This window comes from Epinephelus lanceolatus, chromosome 3 (genome assembly GCF_041903045.1).
Source record: "Epinephelus lanceolatus isolate andai-2023 chromosome 3, ASM4190304v1, whole genome shotgun sequence".
Lineage (NCBI taxonomy): Eukaryota > Metazoa > Chordata > Actinopteri > Perciformes > Serranidae > Epinephelus > Epinephelus lanceolatus.
This window is the reverse complement of record NC_135736.1, coordinates 24,091,576-24,112,164: the sequence shown is the minus strand read 5'-3', so window position 1 is coordinate 24,112,164 and position 20,589 is coordinate 24,091,576. Positions and strand designations below refer to the sequence as shown.

The 20,589-nt window shown below is 40.7% G+C and overlaps 1 protein-coding gene across 1 annotated transcript in view; it reads left to right on the top strand.

Moving 5' to 3' along the window:
- fhdc1 (FH2 domain containing 1) overlaps positions 1-20,589 on the top strand; it is a 50,806-nt gene that overhangs the window by 20,953 nt on the left and 9,264 nt on the right. Inside the window, exons 2-10 of the mRNA XM_033623297.2 lie at positions 2,113-2,945; positions 5,746-5,807; positions 11,076-11,178; positions 11,317-11,402; positions 12,411-12,511; positions 14,673-14,743; positions 17,488-17,595; positions 18,332-18,402; positions 20,374-20,491. Of these exons, the coding sequence (XP_033479188.2) occupies positions 2,439-2,945; positions 5,746-5,807; positions 11,076-11,178; positions 11,317-11,402; positions 12,411-12,511; positions 14,673-14,743; positions 17,488-17,595; positions 18,332-18,402; positions 20,374-20,491 (1,227 nt within the window). The 5' untranslated portion in view covers positions 2,113-2,438. The remainder of the gene's footprint in view (positions 1-2,112; positions 2,946-5,745; positions 5,808-11,075; positions 11,179-11,316; positions 11,403-12,410; positions 12,512-14,672; positions 14,744-17,487; positions 17,596-18,331; positions 18,403-20,373; positions 20,492-20,589) is intronic.

The following is a 20,589-nucleotide window of genomic DNA, read 5'->3' as shown; positions in this document are numbered from 1 at the left end:
CTAGATAGGGCCGCTCGTTGTTTGGCATCAGCTGCTGTAGTTCTCCTTGACAGGCTTGAAACACAAAGAAGTTTCATTTGGTTGCAATTTGTAACTTTTCCACTAGATGGCACTAAAATGTACACACTGGACCTTTAATCTTCTAAAAGTGTTTAAGAGTTCGATTAGTAAAATCGCTAGATATGTGAAGTGGTTTTAGCTCTACAGAGCTTTGTGTCTCAACAATAAATAAACTGATAGGTCGTGCTCTTTTACTGGTCAAGGTGCTTTATATTAATATACTGTTTGTGTAATATATAACCAGGGAGCATAACTCAATATCACGTTAAGGTGTAGGGTGGATTTGTGCTAGTTTTTAAATGTATTTAATGCGTGATTTCAGTTTAATTTTGATGCCAATTTTAGTTTTTGTAAGATTATGATAGACTATAATTTTAGGATTGTAATAAACAATTGCTGTAACTGTTTTCATTGCTGATTAATCATGTGGTCTATAAAATGTTAGAAAAAGTGGAAGTAAAAGATGCTCAACGCAATTGCCAGAAGCCAAATGTTAACAAATTTCTTATTTTCTCCAAACAGGCCTCATAAATCTGAAGATACCTAATATACTGTCACATAAGGCAAAGAAGAGCGTCTAATCCTCACAAATGAGAGGCTGGGATTGAGGAAAATTCGGTAATTTTGCTCAAAAAATAAAACCCAAATAGTTGGCAATTTTTCTATTAATCAACTAATTGATAATCGAGTAATTGCTGCAGCTCTATATGATGTATTGTGGTATTATGGTTGTATGCTATCATTGCATGAGGCTTCTGCTGGCTCAGTCTTCTCTGCCTGTGTCCCCCCTCACAGTGAGCTGTCAGATTAGTTTTGCAGGTGTTATAACACAACTGAAGACTCAGATTCAGATTCATTCTTTATTGTCCTCCGTGGAGGAGATTTGCTTCACAGCCCGCACAATCAAACACCCACAACAGGTGACACACAGGATATAAACAGATAAAGCACATTACAAAAACACAAGTCTATCAGGGTGATCCCAGCTTATTTAAAGCAGTGATGGCTGAGAGCACCAAACTCAAAGCGAGATTTCTTGCAGAGTAGTTGTCTGTATCTGCAGCCTGAGGGGAGGATGAAGCATGGTAGGATGGTGAGGTGATGATGAAGGCAGAGGCTCTTCCTTTAGAAGTTGTGTATTTGAGTGAATGTGATGTCCTCCCAGGCAGAGAGCAGTTCACAGATTTCTCTTTGTGGGCCTGGAATCACGACATAAATGTCTTAGTTGCCTCGTTGGATCTGCTGTTACGCTGTCTTCCAGGGTGACCTTGCAAAGCAGTCTGACAGAAGTTGCCCAATCTTGACTTTTTTTTTTTTTTTTTTATTATTAGAGCACTGTGTTGTATTATTAATGGGGTTGCTACGCTACAGGCTCTTCCCTATGGCAACAGATGATGCTGATCTGAATACATGAGAGGCTGCAGGTTGTTTTCCATAAAACTACAGTCAGTGCTGGATGCTGATTGGCCACACCTATCTGTTCCTCTGACATCTGCTCTGTTGGGTTTTAGTAATTGTTGTTTCACTTGCTTACACTGCCTCTGCTAGGAATAAAATAAACTGAATTAATTTAATTAACACTGAAGAGTCAACAGCCAGCAATTATTGAACAGAGCAATTTTATTGAGAATTTATCTAAATCAATGTTATTTATCTGCTAAATCCACTGATGTGTCCACCTGAGCAGTAGAGAACTTCTGCATAACACATGACATTATTAAATGAGACAATTTGTTTAAGCCTTCAGTAACTTATCTTTCCTAGTGGCCCGCTTCATGAGAACTTCTTAAGAATGAAAATGATACCAAACTGTGTAACAGAAGCTAAGCTGTGGTGTAACGTCTCTGACCATTACACACCCCGCAGCCCGACTTCAAAGTGCTTCAGAATCGGATTTGCCATTTCCCTCATTGTGAGCCCCTTTGACTGGGTACCCCTTCTCTTTTGATCTGTCGCACCCCTTAATTTCCCCTAATTTCAGATCGTCCCTGACAACACGCATGACTGCCTCCTGTATAATCCTGCCCTGTGTTGTTTTTGTTGCTCTCGTAGCTCCATGGCCATTGCCGCCTCCCGCCCTCTCCCGTTGGGAGGTAACCTTCAAAGGCTCTGCGCGGCACGATGGATGACCAGCTGAGTGATGGAGATGGACAGAATCAAAGGACGTGCTCCCTTCATTGTGACCAGATGAAGGGACACTTACCTTCTTCCAGCAGTGAGGGGATGCACGCTGCAGCATTTTGATCTCCTTCAGAATTGTTGCACCTAAAAAAAAATCCTTTGGAGATACTTTAAATAAGGAGGAACTCCTGATCAGATATATTCAGTCTGTGTACTCTCTTAGCATAGAGCTCATATGCTGACTGCTTATCCCTGTGATGCTTGTTATGAGTTGTCCATCTACAACCAATGAGCCGGAGAGCTGCAGCAGCGAGGGAAGCAGCTGCACCACTTCCTCCATCACCACCTCTGACCCATCCTCTATGTCTGGACACAGTCACACCACTCAACCTTCCCTCAGTGACGCCCCTGATATCTCTAAGCATGAAGCTCCCCCACCTCCGCCTCTGCCACCCCCACCTCCGGGGGCACCCCCGCCACCTCCCCCCTTGGTGACAACATCCTCCAACCACAACGCGAGGAAGAAGCGCCGTGTCCGCAGCTTCTTCTGGAAGCCAATACCGGAGGAGAAGGTACGCGGGAAGCCCAACATCTGGACGCTGGCGGTGCGGCAGCAGCAGTACCAGATCGATGTTCGCTCTGTGGAGGAGCTGTTCGGGCAGCAGGAGGAGGCGCTGACAGGCGTACGTGGGGCCACGCCAGCTGCTGGAACCTCTGCTCGCATCTCCAGGTCCCGCTCCTTCAAGGAGAGCAGCAAGGATGAGGTGAGTGGTTGAAATACTGACAGCAGCAACACTGGGACCTTTCTCTTGACAGTTAACAGAGATGACAGGTGATGGTGGAGGTTAGAGTGCTGACACAGTGATTACACAACAATCCTAATAAAATTAAAGTGGCCCACGTCTGGGAAATAATTCCCTGGATTTACTTTAGACCAACAAGATTATTAGAGAAGATTATGATGAGGTTCAAAAGTGCTCTTAGTGTGTTGTTTGCAGCTTTTTTTACGAGCTGAAGCTGAGGAAAGCGTTTTACAGATTTAGGGGTTTATATTTTTTTCTTGCATGTTTCTTCTTCTTTTAAACTCAGAAGAAACCAGAAATCTTGCACACTGTCTGTCACAGTTAGGATTCAAGCCTGCGTCTTCTCTTATGAAGGTCTACCAACTGATTCAAATTCAGCAAATGACAAAGCTACGTTAGTGGAAACATGGAGTCCTGATGCCTACAAACTCTTCCATCCACTTCCATTGTTTCTGCAAACATGTGCAAGACATGCTGGTTACCTCAGGTCCTGAACACACCACTGACAGCGTAAGAAAGTCCCAGCTTCATAACCATACAATGCTACAGCACATAACTCTACCCTGCTCCCACTGTATTAAGATATCCCTGCAGGGACGCATTAGGTAACAGCGCTCAGTTACAGCTTTTCTTTGAGCCTAAGAAATTATTTGTGTTCATAAACAGAACAAAAACATGCTTGCGTCATTATGGACTCCTGGAAAGTAGCATGTGAACTGTAAAGCGATCCCTGCGTGAGGCGTAGGGAGACTCATGTCACAGACTTACTCGCCTCTGTGTCCTTACAATGAACTGACTGCAGCTGGGTGAACCTCAAAGTGAGCAGTTTGCAGGGAAAAGTTGTTACTAAATTCTCCTTTGGGAGTTTTTAGCTACCATTTGTGCACAAAGAAGAATAATGCATCTCTAGTTGCTGCTCTTTGTGTGTTATATCATGTATTGAATATATTGTCCCAAACCATACATCATTGTTGTTAGTGTTTTGATAATGGTGGTGAAGAGTGCTTTTTAAAGAGGGCTTTGCAAAGCTTTGAGTTTGAGATAATTCCGTCATTGTGTAGACACAGAAGCACATTGTATCTCGAGTTGCTACTCTGGGTGTATTATATATTGTATATGAAATGTAGTGTCCCAAACTTCACATTATCATCTTAATAACAGGAGATCAAGGCATGTGTTCATTATATGACAGCTGCAAACAGTTTTCACTTTCAGTTGATTATGTATTTCTCGAGTCTTTGAAATGGGACAAATGCTCATCACAAATTCTCAGAGCCCAAGTTGATGTCCTCAAAGACCAGCAGTCCAAAACCCAAAGATATTCAACTTCTAATGATATTGAACACAAATCTGCAAACTGAAGGGTTTGAGCCAGAAAATATTTGCCTTTTTTTAAAAAATAAAAAAATATGACTGAAACAATTAATCATTTATCAATATTGTTTCAGATTTATTTTATTTTTTTGTCAGTCCGCTAATCATTTCAGCTTGGACTGGGTGATATTGAGAAAATCAAAGGTCACAGTGTTATGTGAATATTGCAGCGATATTGAAGGGTTGACTATTGGTGCTTTAACAAAATGGTCACACAATTACACAATACAGATTTCTGATAAATTATCATCAGTAGTGTGGATATATTGCCTGGGGTCCAGACCTTTGAATCTACTCACTCTCCCACATGGTTCATCTGGCACTGTAACATCAAACAGCGGTTTCTCAGTTGAAATAAAAAACTAATGAGCGTCGTGGGAGCCTACATTAGCCAATCAGCACTACATGCGGGATTAACGTCATTGTCAGGCTGTTGTCAAGCAGTGCGAGGAAACCAGTGATAAGGACTAGCAACAATGCAGAGTGTTACAGACAGCAAAGATGTCTTCTCAATATCGTCTGACATTGTAGTTTGTTTTTACTTTGCTCCTCTCCACTCTTAAAACCCTGTCAGAAGAAATAGCGTAGCTACGCATCAGTGTGGACTTAAAATGATGTTAGATTTAAAAGGTTAATATATTTAATACATTGGTCTCGCATGACTGGTTAAGGAAAATCGAATCCCATTTCCCCACGAAAAGTGGTCAGAGTGGAAGCATTGTCAGTCTAAAGATGGACACAGAGTGTAATGAGATGAGAATGGCAAGTTTATATAATGACTATGCAGGTAAAGGCAAATAATAGATTGGCGAGAACAGTCTGGTAAGTGACATCACTTTACTGTAATACAGCTTTAAAATCAGGAAAAGAAAACATTTAGATTAGTACAATATCCAGGAACTAAGCTGATATCTAGTCTTATACCATGATATAATATTCATATATTGCCCAGCACTTTATTACATACGGTATGTTTTTAGGTATGATAAAGAAACTTTAATTTAAACGGTTCCTTTCCTTGTCTCCCTTCCTTCACCTGTACTCGTTGTCCAGAAGTGTCTAATTGCTCTTTCAAAGCTCTAATTAGGTCTTGTGAGGGAGCCTTTTTATAAAGGTACACACTGTACAGGCACCTGTTGAAGGAAGGGAGTACAAACCTTTGTTAATGAAGGGGGCGTGAACCACGTGTGGCCCGGTGGAATTTCAGTGTCCCATAGGGTGACTGTGGGTGGTGGTGGGGGGTTGTTCTGCAACAACAAGCAGGAGTAGTTACGAGAAGGGAGGGGGGTGGGTACACATGTGTTTCCTTGTGTATTAAACCACAACTACAGCACATTCATTCATTCATATTCATTCAGTGTCACTTCTTTCTTTTCTTTTTTTTCAGATCAGCATCCTGGACTCCAAGAGGGGGATGAATGTGGGCATTTTCCTGAAGCAGTTCAAGAAGTAAGTCTTCTGCCTGCTTCACTACATGAGTACAGAGCTGCTTTCATAAGGCTCAGTGGAGTATGTATAAATGGGTGAAAAATAAAGTAAAAAAACAGTATAACATCTCTTAATCAGCCTCCAGACAAGCTTTGATGCTCCTTGTTATAGATTCTCCAGGTCTCTGGAGTCTAATAAGAGCTGCTATTCCTTATTTGGTGCTTTAATGACGATGGTGAAGAGTGCTTCCCAGAGAGGCATTGTGTCATTTCCTGTGAGTCAGCTGATGACCACAGCACACAGACAGAAAAAAGTAGTCAAGGAACAGTTGCTGCTGGTTGTGCTGATCAAAGGAGTAGATATGATTATTTTTGCTTTTAAGGAGAGTTGATCCCTGTCGATGACGGGGAGCAGCACTGGATCATAAACTCAGAATGGGAAAGAGCCAAAACATCCAGCACACTCTGTCAATCGCTTGTCCTCACTTTATTCATGAATGAATTTTTACCTGGTGAAGGTCTGAGCACTTTAATGTCATTATAAAAGTAAGGAAACATTATTCACTTGTCATATCTGTTCTTTTTCCCACTGAAGTCAAGTCAAATCAGTTTTATTTCTATAGCCCAATATGACAAATCTCAAATTTGCCTCACTGGGCTTTTGATTCTGCACAGCACACGACACCCTCTGTCCTTGGACCAGGCATGTCCAAAGTCTGGCACGGGGGCCAGTCGTGGCCAGCGGACAGATTTTACAAGGCTCGCAGCTTGATTTTCAAGATATAATACATGTGGCCCCCCGCACAATATTGAGTAAATTGGTGCTTCCTCCCACAGTCCAAAGACATGCAGGTTAACTGGTGACTCTAAATTGCCCATAGGTGTGAATGTGAGCGCGAATGGTTGTCTGTCTCTATGTGTCAGCCCTTTGATAGTCTGGCGACCTGTCCAGGGTGTACCCTGCCTCTCACCCAGTGTCAGCTGGGATAGGCTCCAGCATCTCCTTACAAGACAAATGCTTATGGAAAATGAATGACCACTTTGCATTTTTTCCGTTCACCTTACAATGGCAGGACTGTCATACAGTTTGCAGACACGCACCAAGTAGATGCTTCACAGGTAGCAGACATGGCCACAGCAAAGAGGCGTAAAGTCGAGAGTGAGGGCTGCCGCTTGATGAAACAGATAAAACAGTGTTGTTTGTCTCGTTTGTCTGTGAGTTTGTTTTCGATAACTCATTTGATGTGAGAAGCAGCTGGTCCCCAGGTATTTCACATATTGTAATCTGGCCAACCCTCCCCCAAAAAAACCCTTAAACTCTAAATGCTTCTTCCTGGATGGACAGACGTACAATAGATACTGTGTCTACAGAATAGAGCAACAGTAAAATTACAGCATGGACAATCAGAATGATGTGATTATAGATGGGTTTTAAACATAAATGAAGAATATGGAGCTGGAGGAGTTTGAGTACCTTCATGTGTTGTCACTGTCACACTGCTTGTGTGTGGCCTTGCATAGAAAACAATGGGTTCAGACACCTCTATGTATTTCTTCAGTCATCAGTTGTATATTTAGATAACGCAAAACAAAATTGTAAATCACCAAAGACACAGGGAACTCCACCCAGGGAACAGGAGTTCAGGAGGAAGCAGGAATGAGAAAATGAAAAAACACAATAAATATTCTAATGATAATGATGACTGTAAATAAATATAGACAGAATGCAAAAGAGGAAAAGAACAAGATAAAGACAGAGAATAATGTTACACGAACAATAGGCCTAAATAAATAAAAGAAAACATTGAATTAATATAAATTTCTCCAGCTTTTATTTTTTAGTTTGTCACCTGTTTGCAGATTATACTCATTATAGTTCTATGGGAGAATGTAATGAAGCTCACTGTGGTTGTTAAACAGTTTTGGAGATGTTACGATCTTTAAATCCAGATTATGAGGCCACAACAGCGAAGAACAAGAAGTACAGAAGGTCTAAGGTCTTACTTTTTTATTGATCCCAATGTTATCTGAGACTCAGGAGAAAGGGAATAAGACAGATCGTTTTTGTTACCCTACTTCATGTTCCACATTTGATTACAGCTGTTCACACACTGAATGTGTCTTAAAAACACTCTCAGTTTCAGTTTGTGTTTTAGTTCCTGACTGAGGGAAAATCCATTGAAAAGCTTAATAACAGAGAGATTAGGGTCAAAATCTGTGTCACTTCTTCTAATAGGCTTTCTTAGCTCTCTCTATTGTTTTATAATGAATTGGTTCAGGAAATCCGGAGACGTGTTCAACTGGACTCATTGGAGCATTGTGTAATGCAAGTCGTCTCGAGCAGAGTTTAAAAAAAGTGTGTTAGGTGTCTTTTTGCATGATGGTGTATTTGCATGGCTCCCCACTGTATTTTAATGACATTTGACTGGAGGACATACTGAGCTATGTGTGTGAGCAGTGAGCTCATCTCAGATAGTGTTTATGTTTGTGTGTGTGTCTATCCTCCGTCCTCTCATACATGTCAGCTGAAAGTGAAAGTCAGCTTTCACAATATCATGTCAAAGTGCAGAACTCATTTAGGTTCAAATATAGCATGATCTTCTTTATAGTAGCAGAAAACTAAAAGTAAAAACAATATACAGAAATAGATTTGCAAAGTGGGAGAAGCTGCTGGTTACTGATTAGTTTCTTTTGACCTCTGTACAGACAACTCCCATTATGGTTTTATCTTTTTAACAATTCAATTCAATTCAATTTTATTTATAAAGCCCAATATCACAAATCACATCACCGCTGCGATATGAGTTAACAATATTACTAATGTTCGTCAACACAGAAACAAAAGTGTCTCCTGGATTATTTAATGACACTATAGGTTTATGTTGTGACCTGCAGTAGTAATTGTCATTTTTTTGTCCACTTGCTATGTTGAATGGCTCTAAATGCTACAATAGCTGCTGTTGCTATGGAGACAACACCATGCCATATTTGTGAGTGCATGTCATATGGACCCAGAATCCAAAATTGTAGTAATGAACTCAGAAAGTTTGTTTTGAGTGTGAAAGTATACTTAATATACTCTTTGAGGGGTGCCCAGTAGCTCAGTGGGTAGAGCGGGCACCCCATGTACAAAGGCAGTGTCCTTGTCACAGTGGACGTGGGTTTGATTCCAGCCTGTAGCCCTTTGCTACCCTGGAAATCCAGAGTTCTCGCGAGAGCACAATTTGAATTAGCTAGATTTGGGTCTGGATTTCCAGGCTAGACCTAGTCTGGGGCCGTTAGTGGCCATTTTGGTAAGGAACCGGAACCAGGGCGAGTGAGACAGGACCCGGAATTCGATGGATGCGCCTTTCCATCAAAATAAAAGCACCAAGCTAATAAAAATGCGGTGAAACTTTAATTTAAAGAATATAATTTACAAGAAAAGCCCCAAGCCATTAAGTTAATCGATTTTCTTACACCCCTCATCACCCCAAATCGATGGTGCGCCAGAATTTAAAGTTTTACTTTGGTGAACACTTTTACTCTGGTGAATTTGGTGAATTCGGCATCCGCTCTCTAGACCGGAACCAGAATCTAGACAAAATTCAGAGTGAATAGAAACCAGGCCTGGTGACGCGAGGCTAGGCTAGACCTTCCCTCTCTATCACCCCTTCACACTTCAAACTGTCCTGTCACTGAAGGCAAAAAGCCCCCCCCCCCCAAAAAAAAAAGATTATATACTTTTTAAAAGACAACAATTACAGATAGCGAAAATAATAACAATAAAAACAAGTTTCTACAAAGTGAAATCTTTAGCCTCAGTTAGCTGTTAGTTAACACGAGTTGCAGTCGCCCACTCCATGACGGAGACAGCCATGGTCAGGGGCATTCTGTTTTTGGGGTGTCCATCCTCCATCCCATCCTTGTGAGCACGATATCTCAAGAACACCTTCTTTGTTAAAATTCTCTACTTCCTTGCTCCATGATTTTTCTAAGTTAAGACTTTTCCACCTTCACTTTGACTCAATAATGACGTGATTAGATTTTGGTGCTCAAAGGTCACTGTGACCTCACAAAACACGTTTTTGGCCACAATTCAAGAACTGCTACACTATGTATGATCAAATTCCACACAAATGTCTAATAGGATAAAATGATGAAACGTTAAAGGGTTTTGTTGGGGAGTTTTTCCTTATCCGCCCTGAGGGTCCAAAGGACAGAGGGATGTCGTATGCTGTAAAGCCCTGTGAGGCAAATTGTGATTTGTGATATTGGGCTTTATAAATAAAATTGAATTGAATTGAATTTTATATCCAAATGATGATCATGATGTTCTGTAAAAACACTTTTCTGGCCATTACTCAGCCTCATAACTCAGGAACAGAAGGGGAGACATTTGGTCACTAATCTTGGGTGTCCATCTTAAAACTGATCTGCTTGTATAGATCTTCTGTGTTGCGGGGAAGCATCCACATTTTAAAATGTGTAGCTTCTTTGCAGCAACATCCATAAATGAAGACTTGTCAACTGTCATGACTTGTGACTACATATGAGACTGAAAAGTCACAGAAGTAAACTGCAACAGCAACTTGACTATTGCTGGAGGCAGACAACCATGACACAGTAATTCTATTTTTTGGATTTGGGAGAGAGTTCTTCATGTCCCTTAATATATTTGGACAATCTTCCACCATACAGCATGTACAAATGTTGTAAATGGGCATGATTCCCCTTTAATATCTCGTCCTCTATCCTCTCATTACAAGTAATTTCAAAGTGTCACATTAATCCTGCAGCAATCCATAAATTCAGGCTCAAAAATAACACAGCGTGAAACTCTTATATAGTGACAAAAGACTTTTCATTATGAACAGTTTGCAGCCCTATATGTGATCATGAGTCTGAGTATTATAAGCCTCATAAAGGTGATATTTATTACAGGGCAACTGTACCGGGTTGCATCATATTATAAGGTGTCAGCTTACTGGATATTGTCCATGAAGGTTTTTCTAACAGTCTTCTTTTATAGCAGTGATGTAATTGGGGATTGTGCTGCAGCACTACAGACTTGGGTGTGTCATAGATAAATGAAGTCATGGTCGTGTTAAGGAAGGAACAATGAAATGCTCACATGTGAAGCTGAATATTGTCATTGGCAGTTTTTTTTATTGTTCCTGAAAGGGACATCTGACTCTGTGAGTGACAGTTGGATGTGGTGCCTTTGTAAACACAGGGGAGGTAGCTATAAAAGAGAGAGCACCTGTGCTATTTATCATGGAGGTATACTGAAATGAATTGTCTGTTTCAGGTCGAACCGCTCCATTGTTGAAGACATACGGCGAGGAGAGGGAAAGATTTATGGAGCAGAGATCCTCAAAGACCTGCTGAAGCTCCTGCCTGACGTAGAGGAGGTCTGTGTGTGTTTAAGAAATGGCTTTTAGTATAAAGTTTTTGAATCAAAGACCAAATATGATGATAAAAGACAGTGAATGTAGATGGGAAATAATCGAGCCTGCTGAGCTTCCTCTCTCTCTGTTTTCACCCAACAGATCAAGAAACTTCAGTCATTTAAAGGAGACCCAGACAAGCTGACGCTAGTCGATTCCTTTATGTACCTCTTAATCCAGGTGCCTCGGTAAGTTGATTTCAATGGTGTGTACACAGAGTCGTTTCAGTCAAAGGGAAATGTGACGTTGTTTGACAGTCAGTGAAAGAAGAAAGGGTTTGCATCGTGTCATTTTGTGAGGATGGATTTGCATTTTGTGGGGACTTTCCAACGAACTTGTACCTCTAACTCATGTGTTTATATAAAAGTGTTATATTTGTGTGTGTTTATTTTTCTGCAGCAGTGCACATTGACAGTTTAAACTGTATTGCACCAGACTTGGTTAAGATGGACATCTAAAGTCTCTTCCCAAAGTGTTAGAATGACCTGCAAAGATTTAAGTGTCTCATATATTTTACAGTTGCTAAAAGAAAAAACATTTTTTGGATTTCTTTCTTGTCATTTTTCTGCAACCACACTGAACACATTAACGCGCAGTAGTACTCACTCTAGTGGAGATAAGATTAGAGGGATAAGAGGGTATTAGATAAAGTTTGGTCTGGTTGTACGACGGTGCTTCATACTTTTTAAGTGTATCCAACATGGTGGAAGGGTCCCAAACTTTCTCATTTTACAGCTAAACAGTACACTAAAATATGTTTCTGAAAACATTTGAGGTGAGAAATAGGCAATGCAGTAACAGAATCTTGATTGATATTTGATCTGTGCTGCCTAGTTTGACAGTTTGACCACAGTTCATGAGCTGTAACTGACATGACTGACTGGTTGGTTGTTTTTGTTCACATGCAGTAAGGCCATTACAAATGCTACAAGGGAATAGAGTAGGCAGAGAAGTATGATTATCTGTCTCATTTAGTGCTGGGTGAATATCGTGACAGTTTCTGCAAATATGACAAAAACTTATTTTTTGTAAAAGTTACCAACTGCAGCTTTAACAGAAAAATAATGTTTCGGACTTCCACAGAACCTTGGCCTTCATGAGACATCTGTCAACTTCTTTTCCATCTAATCACAACCCGCAGAATAAGATTCCCCTCATATCACAGGTGTAACCGCTCTCTGCTTCATCTCCGACAGGTTCGAGGTTCGGATCGAGGCCATTGTCCTCCGCGAAGAGTTCTTCCCTTCCTGTGCTGTGATGAGCCGAGAGATCGATGTCATCCGCGTCGCTACAAAAGGTAATAACACACAGGCTCTGCTGCCTTCACACACACACACACACACACACACGCACACATGCACACATACACACATACACACGTGCTCAGACAGGTGACCCAGATATTTGAGCTGTCAGCGGTGCTGAACAAGAAGTAGGAATGTGTCACCTGAGATATGCTGTTGTGGGGACAGAGTGGAAAGACAAGGCTGTGTCATCTTTGTATAGCTGTTTTTTTTTCTACATGTAACTGATACATTATTTAAACTGTCAAATTTAGTTTGCAAAAATTGGCCCTTGTTTTTGTTAAATTTCAGTTAGATGTGTCAATGTCTGTACACGCAATGAAGGGAAATCCTCATTTTATTAGCTGTGATCAATCCCTTTATGTCGTGTTCACACTATAAGCGACACAGCAACAGGCTACAAGTCATTTTCTTTTCTTTTTTTTTTTATATATATATATTTTTTTGCCATTTTGCCTTTAATCGATAGGACAGTTAAGCGTGAAAGGGGGAGCGAGAGAGGGAGTGACATGCAGCAAAGGGCCTCAGGCTGGAGTCGAACCCGGGCCACTGCGGCGACAGCCTTGTGTATGGGGCGCCTGCTCTATCCACTAAGCCCCTACAAGTCATTTTCAATGGAAGCTTGAAGCTACAAATGTGATGTGCTACACACTCAAGTTGAGTTGGCCTCAATTTTTTCAGCACTCCAATGACGTATGAAGCTTCAGCCAATCATATGTTTTTGTTTCTAGCTGTGGTACTATTTCCTTTAGCTTAGCTAGCTGATGCTAGCTTTTTGCACATTGTCAGTGCACAAATGGATACAATGGGGCGGCAGAATGTGATGTTTAAATTGGGGCTCAGGAATTGATCAAAAGATTAAATTTTTTTTTTTTTTTTTGTCAAATACAAACTATAGATGATATTCAGTTGTGGTGCTGTGTGGTGAGTAGCAGACACACACAAGCCTGTGACGACGGAACGACGTTAACAATCGCTTGAGCAGCACTTCGACGACTCAGCAATAATGTAGCCTGTCACGTTGTTGTTGTGTCACTTGTGCTGTGAAAACTATTACTCTTGTGATCAATCCTATAGAATGTTCAGGCTTAAAATAACAGCTTCTAGTTAGGTCCCACCCATTGCTGGTTGAAGTCACACCCACTTCAGGTTTAAACTCTGAGTACAGATACCGATACAGATAATTTCATTGTTTGAACAAACACAAATACTGATGCACTTGCTCTTCCCTACTGATATGATTAGCAATAAGCAGTACAGCCGGGGCTGACAGGTATGCCATTTGTTTTGCAGTATTGGACCTATTGTCCTAATGATGAGACTGGATGAAAAGTTAAGGGTTCACCAGAGTTGTTACATGAATGTGTGTACCAAATTTCATGGCAATCCATCTGTATCCACGCTGCTAACATGGCTAAAGATGACAAGTTCTGCTTAATTTGTCATGTGCAGTGAAACAGCACACAGAGCACACATAACAGTAATGATAATAATAATAATTTATTTGTGTAGCACCTTTAAAAACAGATTACAATATGCTTTGACAAACAGAACAAAGCAGGAGCAAGATACCCCAGAGGCAATGTAACAAGAGAAGCCAAAAAGTAATGCTGAACTAAGGGAAGACAAAATTTAAGGTGTAAGGAAGCAAGAGATAAGATGCAAATACAGATTAGAAAGAAACTTATATTCTTTATAAATATCTCCAAACATATTCTGGGTGTTTAAACTGACCAAGAAAAATCCTAAACAGTGCTTTTTGTACGCAGCCATCAGCCTGTGTCACTTTAGCTGAGTCACACTGTCCTGCCGCTCTGTGGTTTATTGGATTTTTCTTAAACCCTCTTCTACAGTACTGTGACCTTTTCACTGCATTGCAGAGCCATCAGTTAAACACCGCATGGGACAAATTAAGTCGAACTTTTGTGACACCTTTTAATTAAAACTTTTACCCGTATTGTTAGAGCTGAAAGGGCAGCAGGTCAAAATCCAGAAATAATTTTGTCACCTTTGTGTGGCAAATGTTGGCATTATTGCTGCCGATCATCGTTCTGTGTGGTGGTGGTGGTAAATGAAAGTGAAGTAGTGTGTAATGTGCTGCTCTGATCTGCGCAGGATTCTCTTAATCGAGTTTCTATTGATCTCATGCCATAGAGCTGATGAGCTGCGAGGAGCTTCATGCCATTCTGCATCTGGTGCTGCAGGCCGGAAACATCATGAACGCTGTGAGTCCATCAGTCATGTTTACTTTATACATTAACATCTCTCTTCGGTCTGTCTCATGTAACGGGTTAGGCTGCCACTATTCTGGTTAAGATTTTTGTGGCACTCCACCCCAAGCCTATTCAGGCCGACAGAGGACGTAAATCTGTAACAATGCACTGCAAATATCTTGTTTCTGTTTTTCCTTAACCAGCTGGGCCTTGGGCAATGGTTAAGGAAATGCAGCGCCACCTCTATGTACATGCACATCATGCACTGTGGGTAGGACGTCAATAAGAGCTGTTTCAATTTACAATGAAGCACAACTACAGTAGGTACCATTAGATCATTACAGGCATTATGATATACATAACTGCTCAAAATAATAAAATTAATTATGCATCAGGATCATTACGTTAAAAGAAAAAAAATATGAATAAAAAAAATATTATCACATGGTTTTTGTCTTTCTCCTCTGTGGATTGCTACAGTGAAAAATGAGCCAAAATTTTTATTACAACCACGGAAAATAAGCACAGCTGAACCAAAGTGATGTGTCATGTCTGTCTCTCCCCTGCTCCATTCAGTACCGGAGATAGTAGTTTGTGCAGGCAGGTTGAAAAGTGACAAAGCAACCTCCAGAGTAAGTTTCTAATAACTTACAAACACCGTACAGTGATTACGCTTAGGGAACCCAAATGGCCAGCAGCAGTCCTGCTCGAACGGGAGTAAATGGTGCATGTAATAGAGACGCTTAGCTTAGCGTAAAGACTAAAACCAGGGAGAAACAGCTTACCTGGCTCTGTCCAAAGGGAAAAAAAGATTTTGCTTACCAGCACTTCTATAGCTCTTAAATTAACACATTATATTTTCTTTGTTAATTTATACAAAAACTGAAGCGTAAAATTGACAGTTTATTGTTTTACAACAGCAAAAAAAGATAAGAGGGTTAAAAAACAGCCCACCATTACCTCTAAAACTTACTAAATAACATGTTTGTTTATTTTGTTTAGGGGCTGGTAGGACGATTTCTCTGACTAATTTCTAAGCCAGGCTAGCCCCTTTTCCCCCGCCTCCTCTTTGGCTGGTGGCTGCCTGCTCTCGCTTCTATCTTAATTACTTACTTATCGCTCCTTTAGCTGTTGACCACAGTTCACCAGAGTCTTCTGTCGTGGACTTTCTTTTCCAGCTGTTTTCATGTCAGCCAGCTCGAGGTCCCTGCACCAGGTGTTCTTGAGCTGGCCTCTTTTTCTTGTGCTTTGGGGGTTCAATCTAAAGGTCTGCCCAGTGTTACTGGCCCTTATTTATCAATCTAACATACAAACCAGCACAGATCCAAGTGTAGAAATCATCTAACAATAGGGTTCATGTGTTAGTCATGAAACATTCTTATCTTGCCAATCACAGCGTAGGAATGATAAAATCCTAAACAGAGTTGTTGATTGTTTTCAGCTGCCACATTAATCATTATTTAAATATCCGGCCTTAATATATTCTCGGTTTAGAGGCCTCGCCCCTAGACCTCCAACATGGACAGGCATAATACGGCCAAGAAGAGAAGCTTCTCAAGGAATTCAGAAAACATAGAATTGAAAGAAATCACTGCTGCAGCACTGTCGCCTCACAGCAAGAGGGTTGCCGGTTCGATCTCGGGCGTGGGAGCCCTTCTGTGCGGAGTTTGCATGTTCTCCCCATGTCAGTGTGGGTTCTCTCCGGGCACTCCGGCTTCCTCCCACAGTCCAAAGACATGCAGATTGGGGACTAGATTAATTGATAACTCTAAATTATCCGTAGGTGTGAATGTGAGTGTGAATGGTTGTTTGTCTCTATGTGTCAGCCCTGTGATAGTCTGGCGACCTGTCCAGGGTGTACCCTGCCTCTCGCCCGATGTCAGCTGGGATAGGCTCCAGCCCCCCCGCGACCCTCAAGAGGATGAAGCGGTTAGAAGATGAACGAATGAATGAAATCACTGCTGCAGTCAACAGCGTTGCTGTGGACACTTGAACTCCTGAGTTTGGAATATTTAATTTATACATTCATGTCATATATCGACTTTTAATATTTAGCCTATATTTTTTATAATATTGATGTAGTTATAGTATTTATATAAAAGGGGCCACGTGTATTGGGTATGCTTCTGTTTGGGCATAACAGGTGGCAGAAGAGACACAGATGCACCAGCTGTGTCCAAGTTGGACAGTAAAAAATGTAATCGCATAGAAATCTGCTAATAAAAACTGTCAGGAGGTTTTATATAATTATACTAATTCTAATAATTTTTTTTTATGCTAAATGAAAGAAACATGCATTAGTTGGTCAGTGTTAAGAAACAAAAATGCTCAGCCTTCAGTGAGCCTTCAGTCAGCATGGAGCCAGTCCCACAGAGTCAGGCAGCTGTGAGCTGTGATAGAGAGCATGCTCCTTTTTCTAATCTAGGCTTGGGACCGGCCATGGTGAAGTTAGTTTCATACTTAGCATGGTATAAATTTTGTAATTTAACTCCTGCCAAGAAAGCAGTGCATCTTTACCCACAGTGTTTCACCTATTCGGCATTCATTTCTTGACATAAATGAAGGTCTATAGAGAATCTACAGAGGAATAATTAAAACCAGGCTTTAGTTATAAAGGCTGCACTTGTTAGTGGATCAGTTCATTGTTTTTGTCTTTTCATGGGATCTGTTGCCAATATAAAAAATACAGTATATGCCAACACTTACCCTTCAACATCTTAATATGTCTCTGTGATTTGTCCCTCTGTGTTTCTCAGGGCGGCTACGCTGGCAACGCTGTGGGCTTCAAGCTGTCCTCCCTCCTCTCATTGGCCGACACCAAGGCCAACAAGCCGGGGATGAATCTGCTGCATTTTGTCGCCATGGTTAGTGAAGGCTTCAGTTATACAAAATGATGCACACATTAGCATTAGGGGCTATAGTATGTTATGTAATCCAATACGACACAGCAGAGTGGGGTGTCAGAAAATTACCACATCAACACTCCTCTGACACCACGTCAGCATAAAACTGAATGGTTAAAGCTTCACTGTGTGTTGCAGGGTTACTCACTGAGTTGCATTAAGTCAAACCTCTACTGTATCTGCTTTTATATGAGAATAATAATCATATCTCTTGTGTTTTTGAAGCCATTAATGTGTGTATTTAAACCTGTTTCAACCTGTAAAGAAGTGTATGTACTCAATGCGTACTCAGATATCTCTGAGATAACTAGACACCAATTTCATCCTATTAATATTTCATATGAGAAAATCTGTGGTCTATCCTCACAGCTGCGGTTAAATCACACAAACTTTAAAATGTGTGAAGTAAAAATCTAAACAAAGTGAGACACATATTTCAGTTTAATGCAATAAAAGAGTTGTTCATCATGTCAGCTGCAAAGAGTTAGTTTCATATAAAGCTTTCACAGCGGGGCAGCTGGAGTAAACAGACTGCAGGAGGGCAGGTGGACAACAGATGGTGACAGGAAACAGAAAAGAGCCAAGAGAGGCTGGCCAAGGGCTTACGTAACAAGTGCTCCTTTACACTGCGATGATGACACTTCACCATGCAAAAAACAATTTAGATGTAAATTATGTGACACGTGTCTCCACACAGGAGGCAAAGAAGAAAGACGAGAAGCTGCTCAAGTTTCCAGAGAAGCTTCAGGATGTCCAGAGTGCAGCCAGGTAAACTGCTCCTCACAGTTTAAGACAAAGACTTTGTCATAACAACAAGAATAAACATTACATAGCTTAATTTGTCAGTGCTGTTGTAGCTTGGCTATAACATTGGGAATGATGGTATCAAGCAGGCTGGAAAGAATCTGCTTTCCACCACATTACTTTGTTTTCCAGAGCTTCACCACTGAAAACAGGTGGTTTGTTGCATTGTTCAAAAGAAACTCAAAAGCTTTAACAACACTATAATGACACCAGTAACTCCAAACCTCTGTTTAAAGGAATACTTCACACACTAAATGATCATTCATATATCAATTACTCACCCGTGTTACCTTGAATTCAGGAAGAAAACGTAGTTTTTCTTGCCTTTACAGTGACAGAAGAATCCAAAAACGGAGAAAATTCTTGATGAAATGCCACGTTTAACATTCATTGACAAACTCTCACAGAGCTTGTGCAGTATAAGTCTAATTATCCAGTGGTATTATCAGTATTTCTCAATCACATGTCATTTTCACTAAAACTCTTCTGCATAAGCAGTCTCGCATAAGGACGAGGAGCTTGCCTGGGCAAGTGCATGAGTTTAAACTGTGCTCAATGGAATCCACGAACAGAGTTGAAACACACGCGCCTGCCCAGCTGGGCTACTCTAATGCCAAAGTGTTTGATGATGTTTGGTAGATAAGGCATGAAACATAAACTACTTTTTTTCACAAATTTAATGTAACATGCAGCAGGTAATTTATATAAAAAGGATTGTTTTATGGGTGAAGTATTCCTTTAATGTTTAGGCACAGTGGCCTCTGAAAAACTTATAGATATATTTAATAGATATATTTAAGTCTGAAGTTCTGTCATGGTTTGTAAATTACTAAAAATGGGGAAAAACCATGATCCAGACTGAGGTTTTATCATTTTTATTATGCCTCTGCACCAGTGACAGCCATGACTGGAGGCATTTTAATTTTCGGATTATCCATTATATCATTCTCATGAACACGATATCTCAAGAACGCCTGGAGGGAATGTTTTTATATTTGGCACAAACATCCACCTGGACTCAACAATAAACTTATTGGAATTTAGTGGTCAAAGGTCAAAGGTCACTGTGACCTCACAAAGCATGTTTTTGGCCATAACTCAAAAAATTCATGCACTAATTATGACAACATTTCACACAAATGTCTAACAGAATATAACGATAAAGTAACAACATTTTATATCCCAAAAGTCAAAGTTCAACTTTATTGTGACATCATAATGTTTTTAAAAAAATACTTTTCTGGCCTTTACTCAACGCCATATCTCAGGAACAGAAGGGGAGACATTTGGTCAGAAACTGAATTAGTGACACTAATCTTTAAACTGTTCTGATTGTAAAGATTTCCTGTTGCCGTGTTAATGATATCTGTGAAGCATACATGTTTTACAATTATGTAATTATAATTATATTAATATTCAAATTTGTAGCATTGTCTACTGTCATGGATACATGTGATTCTGAACAGTCATGGATGTAAACTGTAACTTGACAGGTTTGCAGAGGCATACAAGATCGAGGTGGTGATTCTGGTTTATTGCTGAATTGACAACCTCGGCATCCAGCCTCATTACTTAAGCTGACATCTAATTTAAGTGCAGTACTTTGAGAGTCATGTTCAGAACGCAGTGTGATGCTGGTGGCTGTCAGGCTCTGTCAGCTTCACAAGGTCGTCCTCTGTGTGGAGACAGTGCATCTCCTGCACCGCAGAGCCAAGATTACTCCTCCCACACTGCGAAGGCATTTCTCACAGCGGCGCTATCTTCACCTTTAACAGACAACAGTCTGAAAATGCATTCAATAAAATGCTGTCTCATATTGTCCTGCACAGCAGTGTTATGGGGACAATCTGCAGTCAGTAATTTGATGATTATGTGTGTCGTCACCTAAGCACATTTTCCTGATCTGAATCTTTCTGCTGTAATGTTTTCATGTAGAATCTCAGTGGAAAACATAGAGGTGGAGTTTTCCTCCTTATATGTTCGTATTAAATCCCTGGAGGAGAAAGTTCAAGGAGACCAGGAGCTACTGCAGCAGCTGGAGCCCTTTCTGCAGGTGAGGCAGCAGCAGCAGTTATGTAATACGTTCTACTCACAAACTCGGGTACAGAAAGTTGGATCCAGGCCACTGTACATTTCTGGCACTGCTGACTC